Source organism: Plectropomus leopardus, chromosome 10 (genome assembly GCF_008729295.1).
Source record: "Plectropomus leopardus isolate mb chromosome 10, YSFRI_Pleo_2.0, whole genome shotgun sequence".
In the NCBI taxonomy this organism is placed as follows: domain Eukaryota; kingdom Metazoa; phylum Chordata; class Actinopteri; order Perciformes; family Serranidae; genus Plectropomus; species Plectropomus leopardus.
In genome coordinates, this window is record NC_056472.1 from 8444476 (window position 1) to 8464891 (window position 20416).

The 20416-nt window shown below is 38.8% G+C and overlaps 1 protein-coding gene across 1 annotated transcript in view; it reads right to left on the minus strand.

The window, feature by feature from the left end:
- Nucleotides 1–19535, minus strand: part of ramp1 (receptor activity modifying protein 1) — a 72116-nt gene extending 52581 nt beyond the window's left edge. The window contains exon 1 of the mRNA XM_042495179.1: nt 19183–19535. Within this exon, the coding sequence (XP_042351113.1) occupies nt 19183–19240 (58 nt within the window). The 5' untranslated portion in view covers nt 19241–19535. The remainder of the gene's footprint in view (nt 1–19182) is intronic.
- Nucleotides 19536–20416: the final 881 nt, after the last annotated feature.

The window sequence follows — 20416 nt, forward strand, 5'->3', positions numbered from 1 at the left end:
GTGTGTGTTTGTGTGTTTATCCTTGTAATAATTTTATCTTGTTTTCCCTTTGACTAATATTTTTGAATTAATTACTCACATCAGCTTAACTGTTAACACTTTAAAAACAAGAGTTTGATTCTGACACTGTTGCACACACAAAAAAATCTGTTTTTAATCATTTTCCAACAGGGTGAAATTACTTGTTTGCAGTTTCGACAACAGCCTGTTTGATTTATTGTTGTGTAGCCTCCCTGCTGTGTGCTTTAGGTAACTACAGAGGCAGTGAAACGTAAGACTATAGATTATGTTGAAGTGAGAGAGACACAGAAACCTCTCCACTGAATTCTCTGTTCTCCTGTTCTACCCTAAAACCAAATTGAGGCATAAATCCTCCACCTTTTGTTGTTTTGTCTAAGTATCTGGTTCAACACCAGAGACCCAGAGGGGAGTAATGAACTTCTGTGGGGTCACATTCCAGCGGGCCTCAGTTTCAGAATCTGTTTTTCTTTGTTTGTTATTCTAAAGGGAAAATTTACCACCTTTTATTTCTAATTTTTAATCAGCTGAAGCAGTAAATTTCCCAGTGTGTTTTGTATTGGCTGAGAAAGCTGAGTTCTCCTGCTCACAGAGCCATGCTGACAGTGTCTAAATGTACCAGCATGCATTTCACGCAACCTACCAGAATATAGCTCTTAATAGCCAAAAAAGTGTGGCCGAGATTTATAAGTTGCACCTTTACTTCTGCACATAAAATAGAAACACAGAGGCTCCAAAACAGCGTCAACCAAGAGGGCAACACACTTTTCACATTGTCATTAGCAGCAAAAAAATGATCCACTTCTCTGTTTTTTTTTTTACCTTTCAAAATAAAAGCTTAACATAAGTTACACAGAGAATCGTGCTAAGGGGCAGATGAGCAAAATAGTTTATGACAGTGTTAGGTGCTCTCTTGGCCGTGCTGGTCTTGGTTGTCATTTACAGGGAACGCTGCACCCAGGTCCCTTAATACATCAATGCTGCAAACTCTGCTTTCTGTGCAAATACTGCACTCACATTAACCATGAACACTGAATGGACAGCCACTAAAAATGTGGTGAACTTCTCCTTTTAGGTTTGAAGTAAGTAAATATTTACATTTAAACAGTCCTACACTGATCCCAGTTTAAGAATTTCTGATTTCTTGTAATTCCAGTGAAGACAGCAGGGTTTTATTCTTCAAATCTTTTAATTCCCCAGTGGAAACAAAATATGTAAAGAGAAAAGAACAAATGGGGCCAAGTTGTTCTTTTTGTAATCCCATCAGAAAGAAAGATACTAAGCCAGCTCTGCTGCTATGCCAGCAGCGCTTCTGAGCCACCAAAGGGCACAGTCGTCGCCACAAACAGCTGAGATCCCTGTCTTTTTCACTGGGCATAGTGTGTAGCCAGACTTTCAGCCAAAAAAAAAAGAAACAAAAGGATAAGAGAGACAGAGACAAAGGGTTGTGTGTCTGTATGGCACTAGCAATGTCTAATTTAGGCTCAGTAATAACACTGGCATACTTGCAAAAGCAGCATGATACCACTTCACTGAAAGGATAGAGAGACAGGAAGGGACCCAGTAAAACAGTGTGTTAGAGAAAGAGGAAGTGGCAGAGTATTACATTAACAGAAAGTGTAATTTCATTGAACATTGCAGTGAGTGAAGAGCGTGAAAGAAGAGAGATTACACAAAGAGGAACACTATAAATTAACATGATGCTATGGCAGCTACATGCTAGCAGAGGCCAGGACTCATCTGCATAATGCATAATAGCTCAAGTACCGGCTGTCATGTATAACCTGCAATAACTCTATCCAGCTCCCTCCTGCCATGCTCGCTCTCTGTAACTAAATTGGAAACTCCAAAACCAATGTCACACACTGCTTCCCTATTCTCAGCCTGTCTTTGTCTATCGAGCCAGGGCTCTGCACACCATCAACTGAATCTTTCTCTTTCCTCCTCCTTGCGCCACTGCTGCAGCCCACCTGCAAGGTTGAGTTTAAAAATTTTAGCAGATTATCAGATTACACCTCTAATCTGTCCCTACATCACTGACAGGCCTCCAATTACATGCTTGTGAAATAGCTGATTAAATTTTTAGAAGTTCCAGTTGACTGCCACTGGCTGGCAAGATATAAGTTAACAGATGAGGAGATGAATATATAATGACTCTGTTTAGTCGCTCCAGATTGGTTCTTCCTGTTAACAGGTAACAGTACCTCTTTTAGGTTTTCCATGTTTATAATCATCTAAACTACGCTGGCAAACACTTTAAATGCCAGAAATGAAACCACAAAGAGTCCCAGATTTAATAATGGGGCGACAAATCTTTTTTTGTGATATGGAATAATGCATCTCAAATGAAATGTGAACCCATCATCTCCTTAATTCTGTAATTAAGTCACATTGTTGGCTGCTGCTTTATAACTGTCCATTTTTCTGGATCATTCTCCATGGTTTCTGGTTGTGAAATGATTTAACAGTCCACACATCCCGACCTAAACAAGATGGCTGTATGGTTTCCTCTACCGAATACTGCAGCTTCCTCTGAACAGGGTAGAGAAGTGATTCACAGCAGGAACAGGACAGCACCTCACATTCTCACTGTCACACCCGTCCTTATTCACCTCAAAGCAAAAGCCTCCTTTCCTTCTCTCTCCAGAGTCCTCTACTCTGTCAGATCGGCATTTAAATAAAGATTGGGTTGAATGGCACTGTCACTGAATTTTACCAAGTTTTGGTGAATTTAAGGATATTACAGTTTTTGATATCCCATTGTAAACTGATGCAGCAAAGAAGTCATTTAGTTCACTTTCCGATGCCTGTACAATGGCTAGCAGGATGTTACTACTAAAAGAACTCAGTGAAAAAAAGGAAATCAGTGTAACACTGTGTCAAAAGCTACTACACCTTTGAGGAAAATTTGCCATAAAGTTTCATGCATTCAGTCCCATCCAAAAAGGGCACAACTGAGAGAATAAGCTTATTTTTCAAGTAGGCCGACAGTTTTAACACTAGCCTTTTGCTTTGGGCTTTTTATTACTATCACACCACCACAGCTCACAGGGGAAAAATTGCCCAAGGCGGCACATGAAGGGAGTTTTATACTAAACAGACTGTTACTTTGCAAGCAACAAAATCACCAGAATAAATGTGGGCATTGTATGTTTTTGCAAACCCCAGATACATTACATTTACATTTGTATGCCATGTAGTGGACACAGCGGAACTTTACATTTTAACAATGTAGTGGTTAATGTCTGATTTGGTTTATGCACAAAAACTACTTGGTTATGGTTAGAAAATGATTCTGTTCTGAAAACAGCAATCATCTGAAAACAAAGAACTACATTAAAAATTCTGACACAATTTGAGGCTCAAGCCTAAGTGAAGTGGCAAGGGTTTACACACTTACTTGAATAAAAACACATATTATTCATAAATTCAATTCTTCTTATCTGGTTAAAAAAATGCATGTTAATGCAAGGTAAATGTGATCAGATAGGTCAGACCACATCTGTAGACTTGGCCTGTGATCAGCTCTTAGACAAATGTAAATGCAGCCTATACAGTTTGGATAATCGATATGGAACACTTACTTTCGAAATTGCTATGGGGAACCATGCAGATTTTTTAAAAATGCATACGTTATTTCTATAGTCCAAGATAGTCAAAAATATTAGTACACATGAGAAACTCTGACAAATCCAAAAACTTAAGTGCTAAAACTCAAATGTGCAACGTCACTTGGTAAAAAGTCTGGAGCTGCTAAACAGACTTTTTCTGACATGATGTTAGAAAAAGTCAAATTATTGGGTTAGTCCAAATAAAACGGGATTTTTACAATGTTTAGCATTATTATTAGTCTGACTGAAATCATACTGAGTCAAATTTCTCAAAGTCGGACTAACACACCTAGATAATGTTGTTGGGGGATGATTTACTCTTTAATGAATACATCTGAAACGTGCCGGGCTCTGACCTGGAAGTCAAACAGCATACATCTGTGGAAGAAAGCCAGAAAACCAAAAGAAGAAGGGCAAAAAACAAAACATGTCATTGGTAAATACAAATATATCAGTTAGTATATACATATATGTACCTATATGTGTACGAAATGTACAGCGCTGAAAAGTTATTCATGTTTTCAACATTTAATCAGTTTGTCTCTCGCTAACTTGTTTGGTATGTAACGTAATAGGTCAACCAGGAGAAGGTCAGTAGCAACTAGCTGAAAGGGGGCATATTGCTACTTACCATGGCAGAGTCAGACATACTTCCATCAATAAATCCATTCTCCCCTGGTGCTTATTAACTGGGACAAGGACATTAGTCCAATTAAATGGCCTATTCGAGCTATAACCGTAGCTCGACTTAACTGTGCATGTAAACACACTGACTGAGAGCATCCAGGGAGATGTTCTGAGTATAAAGGTACATTTTCTGTTTCACAGCTAAGAACACTACAATAGAACAGAGTTCATTTGGATATAAAAAAAGAAAACAAAATCAGGCTCCCATTCATTGTCTATGGAGCAGCTCCAGACTTTATACCCTGTGACATCACAAGTTTAAGACTTACTTCTCTGGTTTCTGGCTTTAAGAGAGAGTGGCTCATGTTTACAATTATTGATTGGACTTTCCTAGGCCATGGTAATAACATATTGGCATTCTTAATTTAGGTGGTGTAGGTGTGCTACAGACGACCCCTTCCTCCACACAGGAAAAAGAAGTAGAGCAGCAGCACTGCTTTGTCGATCTTCGTGCCAGGGGACTCACCTACTCACAGCAGGAAAAAAAAAAATCTGGCAAGTGCCATCACCTGCAACTGAAGCACACATCTTTGACTGTAAAGTGCATATATGTGTTTTGCATATTTTTATATGCACTTTGGATGTGCACAAGTGTGCAACATATATTTGGTTGATGAGACATTTAATATGCAATGTGTGTGTTTGCACTTAGCCATTCACTTGTGCACTTATGAATATATTTATGCACGTGGTCACACCATGTAACAGTTTATTGGTGTGTCGGCCAGAATGTTGGCACTGACTTCAAATGAAAATTGCAGTAGTTTAAGTCGGCATTTATGATCAGTTTAAACTTTTATTGGAACAACTTATACATGCTCAATGTGGGTTTATGGGTTAATGAGAAGAGCAAGGCAGTAACACTGCCAAAACTGGAAGCTGCAGTCCAACTGGGATCCCACATGTTTAATAATGTATGAAGTTGAATGCTACAAAAATGCACTTGAGTAAAAAGCATCCATCACTTGGCATATGGAAATGCAGTTTCAGAGCTACTGTCTGAGGGGGAGGGAAATAGAGTGGATCCTCTCCAGAGCCACAGAATAAGCATGTTTATACTGTGCCTATATATTTTCTATATAGTTATATAGTTGTAGTTTGTGTCACTAAGGTAAAACTGTATGCATGTGTACATATACAACCACATCTGCCCTTGACACTTGACATCCATTGAGCATTGGTTGTCTTGCTTAAGGGCGCTGCCACGACACAGGCGAGCACGTCTGATTCACTTAGCGGCACTCATGAATGTGTTCACACATACAGTGTTATGTGTGAGAATATGTGCACAGTATTTCTTTGTGTTTGTGCTACGTGTGGCTGTCTGAGAGTGGGTGCCAAGTATGCCAGCATATTATAATGTGTGTATGTGTGTGTGTATGTGTATGTATGTGTGTGTGTGTGTGTGTGTGTGTGTGTGTGTGTGTGTGTGCGTGCGTGCCTGTGTGTGTGCGGCTCCAACCACCAAGGTGCTGAAATACTTGTTGGCTCCATGGCGCCTGTATAATTGCTAATGGCTTTTCCACTTTGGACAGGGTAGCACACATACATACACACCCCTCACACACACAACAATGCGCATGCACACATGCTTCACTAACTAGCAGTGCCGCGACGCTGCTCATTAGCTGCTGAGGCGTGACAGTGAAATCTGGGTTACTGCTTTGCAAGTTCACACACATGCATGCCACGCAACGATAAACAAACACACACACACACACACACACACACACATCCACACCAGTCGTGACCAGCTATAAAACTAGTTAATGTGGGGAGAAAAGGAGGCAAAGGAGAACCTTGACAACAATAAAGAAGAGCCAGGGGTGCTATTCACCTTTTTATTGCTCATTAGGAATATGAGAGGGTGTGGGTTAAAAAGAGAGAGTATGGAGGAGACACAGAAAGAGGGAAAAAAATTGTCCTTTCGTTGACATTAAGTGATGTCAATTTTAGTTACGCCTTATATTCCTGAGATCAATTTTAAAGAAGGCGGTGGAAGGAGAGGATGAGTGCTCATATTCATCTCATAATTTCCATTTCAGGTTAATAGTTTACAGGGTGCACAGCCAGAGCAGTATAAAGTGTGTGTGAAGGTAATGCAGCGCCTCTGTTACCTGAGGTCAAAGTAATAAATGAGGCAGGACGGTCACAGACATATGAGCAGTAAAATCAGGTGAGCAGTGTGGAGTGGTGTGAAGATCAAACTCCTCTAATGTTATCCAGAGGGATGCAAGGTTTTATTGAAACTGCTGCTCAGATTTATCTTTTCAACACTGATATGGAGTAACAATAGGGATCTTTTTGCACCTGTTGATTGGTGTACTAACATAAAGCATGATAGATGACACCCAACATTCATCTGAACACCATGTGATCTAAACACTGAGACTGAGAGTTTTTCAGCTTTTTATGTTTGAATCAATAAAATTGGTAGCAATTACAGTTTCTAATTCACAAGTCAATGTAAAAAAGCAGTCGCTTTCATTTGGTCCAATTTGGGATTTTCTGCGGCCTCGCTCAATTCCATAATAGTAATTCCCCTCCAGTAAATTGGTATGTTACGCCTCACAGGCGGCACAGACAGGAATAATCAAAAACTGCTGACGGAAGGCAATTCATCAGGGCTTCAGTGTGTCTATCCAGCTGCAATAGACCTTTTTTTTAATTTGAGATATATATAGAAAATCCTACTTAAATTTCCCATGTGTTTTGTTTTCAAATGTGACTTATGAGAAAGGATTTCAGACAAACAGGCTGTGGTGTTCACTGTCGCATCACATGGCATGATGGTGCTGGGTGTTGGAAATCTGAAGTCACTGTCACAAACACAAACAACAACAAACAACACAGAACAAAGGAATTAACGGTCACTATTTCGATTCTCTGACCTCAAACAGTATGTATGTGTCTGACTGAAAGCCACCTGAAATCCTAAACTTAAAAAAGGATATTTATTATTATAAAGTCATCGGATAGATTGACAGAGCAAGCTCTTTTTAGCAATCCCTTGCACATGTAATCACACCTGAGAACTACCTCGGGTGAAGTAAATAAATACTTTACCCCACAAATGTTCATTTTTTTATCAATTACTCACCCTGTCAAATTTATGAAGAAAACTTCTGAAGTAACCCCACCAAAATCATGCAATAACACTAACAAACATACTGATCAAGGCAGTGGAAGAGCAGCAGCTCTCATGTTTGGTGATGTAAAATTACTGTTTTTGTCAATAGAGTCTGGCTTTGTAGAGAGCCTAGATTTTGCTTTCAATTCAGTTGTTAATACTACGGCTTTAGCCAAAATGCATGTGTTTGGGAAGTACTGAGCATATGACTGGATAAATGAGACCTGGATTATAATGCACGATGTGTGTGAGAGGTTGTAAATGGATGTTTTGACATAGTTTTGCTGTTGTTTGATGTGGACCTTGATGACTTTAATTCATCAAGAATTGCCTCCATCTTTGGATTCTTTGGTCAACAGAGACATGCAAGAAAAACAGACAATATTTTCAGAAATTCAACATAATGTAGGGTGTGTAACTGATATACAGATGGTCATTGGGGGGTCAAGTGTTCCTTTAATGTTATACATATGCAGCATGCGATATACTATTCATTTATCTTAATACTGAATAATTCCAGATACGTGCAGCACACTATACAACAGTATATCCTATTTACAAAATATAATCCAGCCTCTGGATTTCACAAAATTAATCTCTTAATATTCAGTCTCTGTACTTCAACAAACATATCCCTGGGATAAAAAAGCTTCAGTGTCTACAGACCTTGAGAAAAAGTCTGAGGATCAAGTGAATGGGATTCATATGCTGGTGACCATGAATGTCTGCAATATTTCATGGTGATTAGCATTTAGCTAGGCTAGAAATGTTAAAGCAAGAGAAACTGTGTTAGGTCTTCTAGGCAAAATGTCAAACTTTACGTTTTATGTTTGTGTTGAAATTCAAAACTTATCATCTTTGTATGTCTAATAGAGGGATTTTTAGATATCAGAGAACTGTTTGTTTCAAATAAATATATCTCAAATGCTGTTTTAGCGACTTTGCCAAAAATGATGATATGATCTAAACAAACCATCTACCAAAGAATTCCAGTGGCAATGTTCCAGTCGTCCAATATCAAATTTCTTGTCAGGAAATAGGGTTTGATTTAAAAGGCTGCAGTAGGAATTTGATCTATCTTGGACTAATTTCACCCACATTTCAGTAGTCACACATCAGTCCAGCATCATAAGTTAGCAAGCCTCCTGCCGTCCTGTACTGTAACTCAGAGGTCAAAAACTGCTCCAGCAGTGCAGCTCAGTGGTAAACAGCACACGACTGTGGTTGTAAGACACATCTCCCGACTACAAGCAGTATGTACCACGTAGTTCCATACCGCAGCCCCCCCTCCACTCCCTCCGGTCATTACTATAAATACCAATGTGTAACCATTCGACCAGTCTGGTTAGGGTAAATGTTAGGAAAAATCCCTCAGAGGCTCTTTGGTGGATTCACATGACTGCATGTCACGAGCTCTTGATGATGTTGGCCACTTTGTCGCGTCATTGTGTATTTTCCGTGAAGCAGAAATGCAAAAAAAAAAAGAAAAAAAAACTTAAAAAGGAAATTCCAGCTTGATTCACTGGTTGAGTGAACCACTGCGACAGGCTTTCTATGTCACTGTTATGTAAGGTTAAATGTAATGTATGAGAGCAGCGGCCCAGATAAATAGGCTGTAAAATCTGCTCTCTGGTTCTCAGTGAGAGGGTTGATGTCTTGGATGAGGAGGAGTTATGTTCATAGTCTCTAGTTTTATTCTTATAATAGAAAAATGTGACATGGTTGCATTATGTGGAGAAATACACTACAACTGTTGGTTCATGGCTGCCATATGGTTACCAGTAATTCAATAGAAATCATTTGGATGCTGGATCGTTTCAGTTTCATCAAAATAAAAAAAAAAAAAAGATTTTTGTACTTTCTGTTTTACAACATTATGAAATAAATACAGTCTTTTTGACTATTGATCTGATTCGGAAATCTTTGAGTTGTGAAAAACGATCGTGATTTTTTCTATATAATATATAATAACACTGACGAACGTATCCTTATACAATGGTTTGTATGAAAGCGTATGTATTTTCGCCCAATGAATGAGCAGACATACTTATTTTAAAATTACGTAGTTAACCTTAAGTTATTGACGTTAGGTATAGGTAAGTAATATTACAAACGTTGGATCATCACATTCGCACTTGATGCCATCAGCTGGTCTGTTATGTCTTACTGTAATAATAAATGTTAATTTTTTTTAAAGCTGCACCTGTCAAAAGTTTTATGTTTATAAGGGATCACTTGACTAAGAGGTCATGTGCAGTTATTCTCTATCATATGGATCTTTTAGCTCATTGTTTTGGTTTTATGATTCACAACTTTTCTGTTTTAGATGAGCCGTACTCAGAAAAATAGAATGAGAGTAGAATGGACATTGGACTATTTATCATAAAGGGCCATAATGTGTGTCACACTCACTTGTTTGAGAATGCAGTTTTGGCCTTCTCTTTTGAAGATTTCTTTTTCCTTTCTTTGGATAAAGAATGAAAGGGGTAGAGAAAAATGATGACATGCAGCAAAGGCCTAAAGTTGGAGTTGAACTAACATCCACTGTGGTGAGGACAAAGACTCTGTACATGGGGCGCCCACTCTATCAGGTGAGCTACTGGGTGTCTTTAGTTTTGCCCTATTCTTACACCTATTTTCCTTGTTAAATAGACAAAATACAAACATACACCAATCAAAGTTTCTCTCTTTCACCAAACTAAGACTAACATTAGCCTTGTTAATTCATCATGAAACACACTTCATTCACATTTTCTGGTTGAAATAAATCCTTAATCCAAAGAGTTAGATGTAAAAACATACTGATCTCCACACTTTCTCTCTCGGTGGTCTCTGCCTCTGCAGTCCACTCAGTAGCAGCTTTCAGTTGTTCTTTGGAGGCAGCTACAGCTTTAGTTTACATGTTTCAACGAATGTTTAACCAACGGCAACAAAAGACACAAGGAAATATTTGTTACAGGAAGATTTTTTGAAGTTACGGATTACTCCAAATATGGAAAAATTCCGACTACCCAGTACAAATGGGACACACCAATAGATATCCTTTGAATGTAGTATACAGCTCCTTTAACCTTGAATTTACCATAGTGTAGGTGTCACGTTTGGATAATAATGATGGCATAGTTACGGACAGAAAGGTTGGCACTGAACATTTCAAACTATTATTGAACGCATGCAGGGTCATGCAAAATCTGTTGGCGATTAGGTCACAATAATTGACCTAAGTGGACTGTGAACAGGCGCACACACTCACACAGACACACACTTACACACAATAGGTGGTTTGTTCATTTACAAAGCAATACTGACAAGAGAGACTGTTGATGTCTCCCAGCATTATCAATGATCCACAACTAATTAGTAAGAGTTGTTCCCAGTCTGTGTCTCACTAATCCTCTCAAAAGAGTGTGAAATAGGATCTTTGAAGCAGAGTTAGACTCATTCTTCCATCGGTGAGCACATATTGATTGGAGTGCAGTAAACTGCAGCTAACTGCACTACAGGCAGATTTCAAAATACTGAAAAGCCTCAGCGTAGTGCATAAGTATGATCTTGGGTCATAATTTGAATTTCTTTTGAGAGCTTCGCTTGCTGAAAACATCTTACTTAAGCATAACAACAGTGTTGTTATTTTGCCACTTGTTAGATATCAGTGTTTACCTCCCCATAAAGAACTCTCAGTGGGATAAAGTGAGAGAGGATTGAGGAAGTGTACAAGAGAAGTTATCTAATATTACACATAAAAAACGACTCCACCAAAAAGGGGCATGGACACTTTTTTTCTGCTTCCTTCTCCTCCTTTCATCCCCCGTTTGCCATCTATCTAATTAGCCAAAGTCCAGTGGGCGGGTTTGTCACACAGGATGCACGCAAAAACACACACACAGAAACACACACCATACAAAAAAGACATGGATATATATCAGCGCAATTAAAACTTTCACTATCCAGCTCCACCTACCCCATATATCTTTCTCTGTCTTGTTAGACTCATGGCCCCCTTTTCTCCCCCCTGTCTCTCTACTGATTTATGGAGATTCTTAAAAATGTCCCCTTGAGTCCTTCGCACCAGAAATATGTGTTCCTCTGCCCAAGCAGAACAGACAGAAAGAGTCTTGTGATTTTATAATATCCATGCATTCCTGTCCTCTAGAAAGATGACAGTTTAACTGGGGACTGGGGGAAAAAACTGACAGAAATTAGCATTACTGTCTCTGCTGGTAACATCACAGACACCCAAAATTTATCTTTAGCAGTCGGGGGGTTAACAAACTCCGTCTCTCTCCTACTAATTCACTGTCTTGCATTCACATTGTTGCCTTTAAAAACTCCTTGGCTGCTGGTGCTGCACGACTTCAGCCAACCAGCTACAACATCTCTATTAGTTTTTGATAAACACTCAAACTACTGATGCAAGAAATGCTTATCTGTTCAAGAAATATGCAGCATTTCATCATCGAGAAGCCTGTATCTCATCTGCTGTCCTGGACTTTCCAATGCCAAGAAAAACACTGGTAATGCAAACGCTTAAGTCCAATACTTTCTTGTCAGGGGCCATGAAGTAAGTGCTACATAAAGTGGCTTAATTAAAAAAAAAAAATTAAAAAAAAAAGAATAAAATTACTTACATCAAATTACTTTTTGAAATATCAAAGCTGACACTCACAAACTTTCATCAGCAATGTTTTCAGCCACAGCAGAAAGCTAATTTTGGTGGAAAAGCTCTAAAACCTCAGTGAACACTGCCTGCCCAGCACCAAACAGCAGACAATCAAAGTTAGCAACTAGCTGGTAAACATACTGCAGCATTTGGCTGCTGGATCTCAAGACAGATATTTCCCTGAGGAGTTGATAAAGACCAGAACTCTGCTAAAAGGAGGGTGAATGCTGGACTTTTCATCACATGGACACAAGGAGGCACCATCAGGAGGGAAAAACAGGTAAATGTTTGGGGCATGGCCACTTATATTTGTACCTATCATGATGACCACTACAAACACCCTTAAAGCTTCCATAAGTCAAAATACAGCTGCCCTGATAACGCCAAAGTACTTCTTTCACACCAATGATCAGGGTTGGATTGATCCACGTTTAACCCTTCTTTTGTCAATTCAAACCAAGCCAGTCAACACTGGTTAATTGTTGGTATTGTTAGTAATTCCTTATGTACTGGAAATGGCGTGATGCACTATATATGGACAGCAGCAACCCATAACAGTTGTGTCTCGACTGTGCAATCAATTGCAAACAGATTTTTTTTTCTCAACCTGGGTTTTGAAGCCAATCGCTGAGCGTCTGTCACCCTAGTTCTTGCAGTGTATAACGCACTGTTGGCACTAGTCAGCCCTTGATGGTTGTTTTACTGTTCGTCTGATTCGGCATGTGTAATCAGCATTGGAGATGATGAAGCCCGTTAGAAAGTAAAATCAGTTCAGTGCATGAGAAGAAAAATGTAAGTGAGGAGAGCAAACAAATGACTGAAGTCATGGGGGCATGAGAACGAAACAAACATATTATATTAGGTAAAATCTTTTTTTTAGACTTTGAGCTTTTCCGCCAGAACAGTTAGTTATTGTTTGCATTACCGTTCACCAGCACAGGGCAAATGCAATTTGTTCTTGGATAACAAGTGTTGTGTGTCTGTATTGTTGGTCTTCCAAATTCCCTTTTTGAAAAACAAACACAGGATGCTTTTTTCTCTTACACTGGCACAGAACGCACATGCTAGTTGGCTTTCGGCTGTAGTCTCTGCAGTATGTTAAAATGCAACTTTTTGGTCAAGACACAAGGCAACATAAGGCAACAAAAAAGACTTTGCCACCACTTACTATAAACGCTGATGCTGTTCTGTGCTGCTCAATGTGTAAATGACTTTATCAGATTAATAAGGTGATAATATCTCGTTTTTTTTTTGTTTTACCAGATTTCCATACTGCCCCTAAGTGACCCAAAAGGTTTAAGTTTACAGCTTCAGAGTAAGCCAAATTAAGTTATGGCATTTTTACAACAAAACTTCCCCATTTTGTTTTCCTAGGCAGTGTTTTATTAAGACACTATGGTGGAGAGTTATGTCCAAATTACTGCCAAAACAAAGATAGCCTCTTAATTTTGTTAACTTACACCACTGACGTCTCATGTTAGCTTCGGCTAGGGTCATTTGAAGGAATGATTACAAAGGCCAGGAGCTTCTGATGTACAGACTTTCATCAAGACTGACTTCAAAGTCTCTGAAACCATCCTTTAAGTCAGCTGGATTTCAGAAAGCTTAACATTATTCTGAAAGAAGCCACCCACCAAAAATTAATCAACTTGAGCTTTTCTTTTAATAACTATTTTTCATTTTGAAAGAGGAATTGATTATAAGCTTACCAAAGGCTCATTAAAACAATGCTTTACCAGACGTTGTCCCATGACCCGCTCTGAGCCTCACTCTTGAGTCCACTGTGATCGCAAACATTTTGACTGTTCACAGGATATTCAGTCAGTCTGTCAGCATGTTGTCAGCCAGATGTTTTCCCCTGAGTCGTTCCTCAAAGTATTTCCCTTTTGTCATTTCACTACTGTCCAGTGAGTCGCTTCTGTATGTGTGAAATATTTCAAACGAATTAAAAATTGAATCCTGAGCCGTCAGATGAGAGACGATCATGTCAGGGAAAGAGGATTAGAGTGTCTCTCTGTGTCAATCCCTTTATATCTATAGGAAAGCGTGAGGACTCCTTTCCCTTTATCCATTCTGTACCCGCTGGCCCAAAACATAGCCGCAGAAAATTAAAAATCACTTCTGTCACGGCACAAATTACTTCAATGGCCGAGATTATTTTGGTTGGTTATCAACTCTGCGCTCCATTAAAGTGTGCTGTCAGTCTTTAAAAGTGCCTGTAAGACTGGAACAATAAACGTATCCTTGACAGATAAATGAACTGCCTGAATGGGGATAATTATTTAGGGATCCTGGGACATAAAATGCTTTTAAAAAAGATTTTTTTTTCGAGCGAAACTTTGAAAACTGCTGTTTCAGGTGAAGTGCGGTGGAACAGTAATGAGGCAACCTGGTGCTGCTGTGATGAGTCATAACTTTCTCTCTGTGTAAATATAGAACACCTACATGGAGCCTTTTGTAACGGGAAACAAAGGGCAAATAGTAGAGGAAGCTTGCCGTAACACCTTTGTCGAGGAGCGTCACGGTGAGCGCGCACTGCAGTTTGCTGCATTTCCAGTGCATATTTCATGTGACACGTTCAACAATGTGTTCATTCTCCTTTTTCATAACCACGGAGAAGTCTACAACAGGTATAACAAAAGAACAGCGAAAAGCAAGGACACTGAGTACATTTCTGTGGGACTCCACAATGTCAAATGCTTAGTTTGGGGTTTGGGGATGAGATTCACATTACAGTTCAGCTAAGGGTAAAACATTTAGTGGTTAGCATTAGTGTTAGAGGTTGGGGAATGAACCCGAGTCAACTGAACGTCTTCATGAGTTTTAAAATTACATGTGCTGTGGATGGATGTGTGCATGCTGCAGAGGAGGCAGAAAGAGAGATGAGTGGTCTTATCATGTATTTTGTATCAGTAGTGATACATAATGAAGGAAACTGAATAACTGACACAATTTCAGGAAATTCATGTCCAGCACTCCGGAGTACGACCACTGCAGGTGGAAACTACAAATTAATTTACTGTCTCCAGAAGCTTTTTAAAAATATGTAGTTCATTCATATTACATTTTCTAAGGAACTATACTTTATTTATGAGAGAAAGGGAGTTGCTGAAGTGTGACTTTTTTTTTTGTTGCTTTTTAGAATTACCCTCCCCTGAGCTACAAGTATTTTTCCGCCACTGGGGGAAAATACATGACCCTCCCTTCACCACTGTAACCATATTTACAACACTTTCTCATCCCAATTGTCACATATTGCTGATTCACAGTGGATTTCCCCATCTACATATTATGCTCTAGGTATCCTTCTGCACCTGCTATTTACATTCCAGTATGCCGCTACTGTGATGTCAACAGAAGCACATGGTGGGATTACGCTGCCGGTGGTAACGCAACAACAGCATATGGTAACCAACTCCAGGACGTCAACAAAAGCACATGCTGACATGGTTGGTTAGACGTAGGCACATGGTAAGGTGTAGAAAAACACATCACAGGCAGGCAGTGAACACTGGACTCCTGCATGCAAGTACGGAGTTTGAATTTTAGCACTAAGGTCCTAAAGGGCAGTGGTTCCCAATTGGTGGATCAAGGTCCAAAAGTGGATCACAGGACCATTCTGAATGGACCACAAGTGACTTGTGTACTTGTCAAGTTTAAAAAAATAAAAGACAATTTTGAAGTATAGTGAATTTCCACCACAGAGCTGTTTATTCATGAAATATGTTTTATTTATTTTAAGTCAATATGCTGTTTATATGTTGTGCATTAAAACTGAATATGTAGTCATTTATCTTATGTGTAGACCTTAAACTAATGACTGTGGAGAAATCAGGACCCCATAGCTGGAATACTGCTATAGGGACCTTTGTTCCATTAATGGCAGTTTTAACTTGACGTATCCAGCAGCGCATCATGCGGACGTGACAGGTTCTGTCCGGCCACCCTCTCAACTAACGCCACCTGTCCGCATACCATGCTGCCGCAGCGGGTGCAATCTGGCGGTATGTAATAACACTGCAAACAGTCCTGTCCGGCCGCATTCTCAACTGAAACCTCGCAGTGGCGTATCATGTGGAGGTGAAAGGTGGCTTTTGGCATCAGGATGTTACACCAGAATCACTGCAAAAAGTGGTGGTATTTGACAGCTTCAGGAAGAGAACAGGTTGATATTTCAAAGTTTCTGGCTATGATAAGTGGTGTGAGTTTGGACATTTTTAACAACAACAGAAAAACCTCTCTCAAACCCATTTGCTGGTTTGAGGGTTTTGAGGGTATTTAAAATAAATAAAAATATGACCACTTTAAGTCGTGTGTTCGTCCCCTATGTCCAATCAAAAAACATAACTTCCTCCAAAGTGCTTAAAAAGTATTTGAATCTTCTTTCCCAGGATTTACAAAACATTAATTTATTGGTGGCAGCCCGCCATGAACAAAACATCTGTCATCACAAATTGATTTCACATTTTTGGAGCTGTGCTGAGCCTTGTTAGAATATATATACAGTTTGGTTATGCATTGCAGCTAAGAAAAACATTTGTATTGATGACTGGCTTTAAAGAGAGCATAGATAAGTTTCACCTTTATTCTGAAATCATAATGTTTTAGCAAAATGCATGTGTTTGGGAAGACCTGAGCATATGACTGGATGAAATAGTTGGATTATACTGCATGAGTTGTTTAAGAGTTTGTAAAGGGATGTTTTGATATAGCTTAACTTTTGTTAAATCAAAAAACCCAAACCCAACTCAAACGATCAACAACATGTTTTCCATTTTCTGCAGGGGCATGTGCAAAAAAGATTTTTTCATGATTTCAACGTAACATGGCTTGACTAATTGATTTAAAAATTGTCATTTTGTGTGTGACGAATAACTTAAAGAAGGAAGTGCTCTTGAATAACAAATCACCAGACAACAGGTCAGTGTTGACAACTGCCAAAAGATGGAAATACTAAATTTCTGAATAATTATTCCTTTTTTCTCCTGTCAATATTTTCTAGACTAAATGACAAAAGCTGCTGCTACACAACTATATTTGACATTTTCATAACCTTTCCAACTGAGTGCCCCACATCTCATGAGAATTCATGGATTCACTAAATTAAATGTCTTAATAGTAGTGCATGACTGCAATGAGCTGATAATAACATGATATTATTACGTGATTGCAAAAATGTTGCAACATGTTAAAAGAAATTACTGCCACTTCAATGAGATAATCTAGTGCAGCCTTCTCCCACTTATCAGACTGATTAACTTAAATACACAGAGCACTGCAGGGTCTGCATGGGTAACTAGGAACTAAATGTCAGAGCATTTTTTCCAGCTATAATGAGAGGCACTGTATCTTGTTCTGAAGAGACAAACTTTAAGGTAAATGTGACTTCTGTGCTTTTAATATTGTTGGATTCAATAAAGTTCAGGCGATGACACTGTATAGTTAACTCTAACAGTGCACATTGTGAGTCCTCTTATATGTTTATAATTCACACACATTTTTCTTCTACTTACAGAGTAAATGCAATACTATTCTGTGAAACTTCAAAGAATAAAAGGGTCAAATTGGCACTCCTAGTTAGTGTTAGTCAAGGAGAAAAAGAATTTAGAAGTACAGATGACAACAAGTGGCTGGCAACCGAGCAGCAACACAGCCAATGGTGACAACATACAGCATGTCAGGACAGACGCGCACCAAAACACTGAAAACAAGCATTTACGTTATACATTGATATACTGTAGCTCACTATCTTGTTTGGTAACGGTTATGATAGTTTGGTTTGATAAACTGTTTATGTAAAATTTGCTTACATTCTTTAACACAGTCATTCCTATGGACTCTTCAACAATGGTGCAATGTTGTTTGAGGGTAACATTCAGAAAAACTTATGAAAATAATTTTTAATATTTTTCAATTTCAAATGGGGTGAATTTTAAACTTAAAGGTTTTTGAATATTTTCCATGAGTACCGTATTACATGTTATTAAAAATGTAAACTTTTTTGAACATTGTGGTACGGAGTTGTTTTCAGGCAATGCTGTTTTTTTGTAAATTATTTTACTTAGTCTATTTCATGATAAATAAAACATAAAAAAAGATAACAAATTTATAAGGAAAAAGAAAAAAAAAGAAAATCCAGTCTGAGCTTCATAAATAATAATAGCTGAAAAAAAACAACTTGGCAGGTTAGTTTGTGCAAATTTCCATCCTTTGAAAAAAATCATTATAATAAAAAAAGTTGACTTGTCAAGTTAGTTATGTAGTGGGTGGGTGTAGTGTTATTTCATGCATTTTTTAAAAAATAATGAAAATTTAGTCTTTTGCAAATTAGCTCTTCACATTTCAACACCCCAGCTCTGAAAATTAAAGATAGATATAAAATCAAAATTTCTACACAATGTATCACCCAGTAACACAGCTGTACAAACCCTTGGCTGTAGTGAGTAATGACCAAAGACTTTCAGCTTTCTCTTAATGTCATATATGTTTATAGATGTTAGAAAGAAGTGTTCCAATATGTGCAGGTCCCTCACTCTTTTCCCTTAATGTAGCCACCTCCACTCTGAGAATCCATCACTTCCCAGCTGCACTGCTGTGCTCCAGTTTAAACAAAGATTATGTAGTTTACACTTCAGCACACAGGCTGACAGGCACCCCTATTAATCCTATAATAAATTCGATATCACATAATAACAAACCCTCGGGTTAATGAAAAAGTGAGAGAGATAATAAAGTACTTTGTGGTCTAAATGGAGACAATTATAAAGGGTAATCTGATTACTGAGTTCCAAAACTGCACAATATTGTATTTTTTCATAGTATGAGACATCAGACAAACCCCAAATTCACATGATGGGTCGAGGTAGAAATATTAATCTTGCGAGCATTTTACTTTCTTTGAATGAAAGTAATTAAAATCGTGCACACATCGTAGTAAACCTCCAAAAACACATTAAATACCCCAAAAAGTGTGTTTTAAACTGATTTACAAAACGGAGATTATAGTTTACCGCATTTTCATGTCTTCATCACACACATAAACATGAAAGCAGCCACAGTGTGAGACTCAGACTCACCTACGATGAACCACAGGAGCGTCTGTTTGTTTGGAGCTGCCCCGCTCTGCGATCCCATCCTGTCGCTCTCAAAACGATCCACTGACTCGCTGTACCGGAACTCCCCAGAGTCTTCCTGTCACCGACCCTCTCTCATCCACACACGAAACATACTGACTCGTGAAGTTGTTGAAATCTTTCCCACCAGCCGTCCTGGGGTGTTTCTTTTTTTTTTTTTTTTTTTTTTTGAGAAATCCGGAGCGCTGTTTGTGAAGTGTGCAGTATTGGAAACTGTGCTGAGCTGTGCGCAACGGGACGCACCGGGCAGCCTGGAACCGGTGGAGCGGAGAGACTGTGTGAAGGTTCACTGCTTCTCTCTGCGAGGACAGGGCTGTGGGTGAGCGGCGGGGACACGGGACAGACCCAAACATAGCACCGCGGGGAGGGGAGGTGGGGGTGATTTGGATGAGGGAGGAGGCGCTGGACTCCGAATGGTACTTTTCCATTGGTTAATCGGATACCAGCGGCCAAAGCAGCCTATGACAAGAAATAAAAAATACATTAATAAATAATCGACTAGATAAACAAAAAATATAACAGAATACAGTCTAGAATTAGTACTGAGACTTGTTGTGGCACCATCTGGGTGACCAGGAGTCATTGTGGCTCATAGGAAAAGTAAAGGGCAACAATCACAAACAACTTTTTTGGAAACATAAATTTATAATTAATCTACACCATGCTTAGGGTAAAGAGCTCAATGTGCATTATATGTGATTGTGGAAGTGAATAAAAGTAGTGCGGTCCAGCTATGGTGCGCATCTGCAGACAGGTGCAGTGTGGATGTGGATTTGTGCGCTGCTGATGTGGATTCGGAGTACGACACCGCCATCTAGTGGCCATCTGTAGCATTACAGAACAAGTACTTTTTTTTTTTTTTTTTTTTTTTTTTAATTGACAAAGCGAAAATAAGTAAAGAAATAAATATATGCATATGAAAAGAAAGATACACAGGTGGAGACATACACATTAAAAAATGCATTAAGTCAGAGGATTTAGGGAATAAAGTTCAGTGCAAGTTTACTTAACCCATTCAGAACCCAATTATGTTCCACACACACACAAAATGTAATGGTGGATTTCTACTCCAACAGCGCTCATAAATCATTAACTTTTTTAAACTTTTTTTTTTTATTTCGATACTTAATTATGTACTGCTTTTTTCCTTTCCATTCCAATGCATGGAAATGTGAAT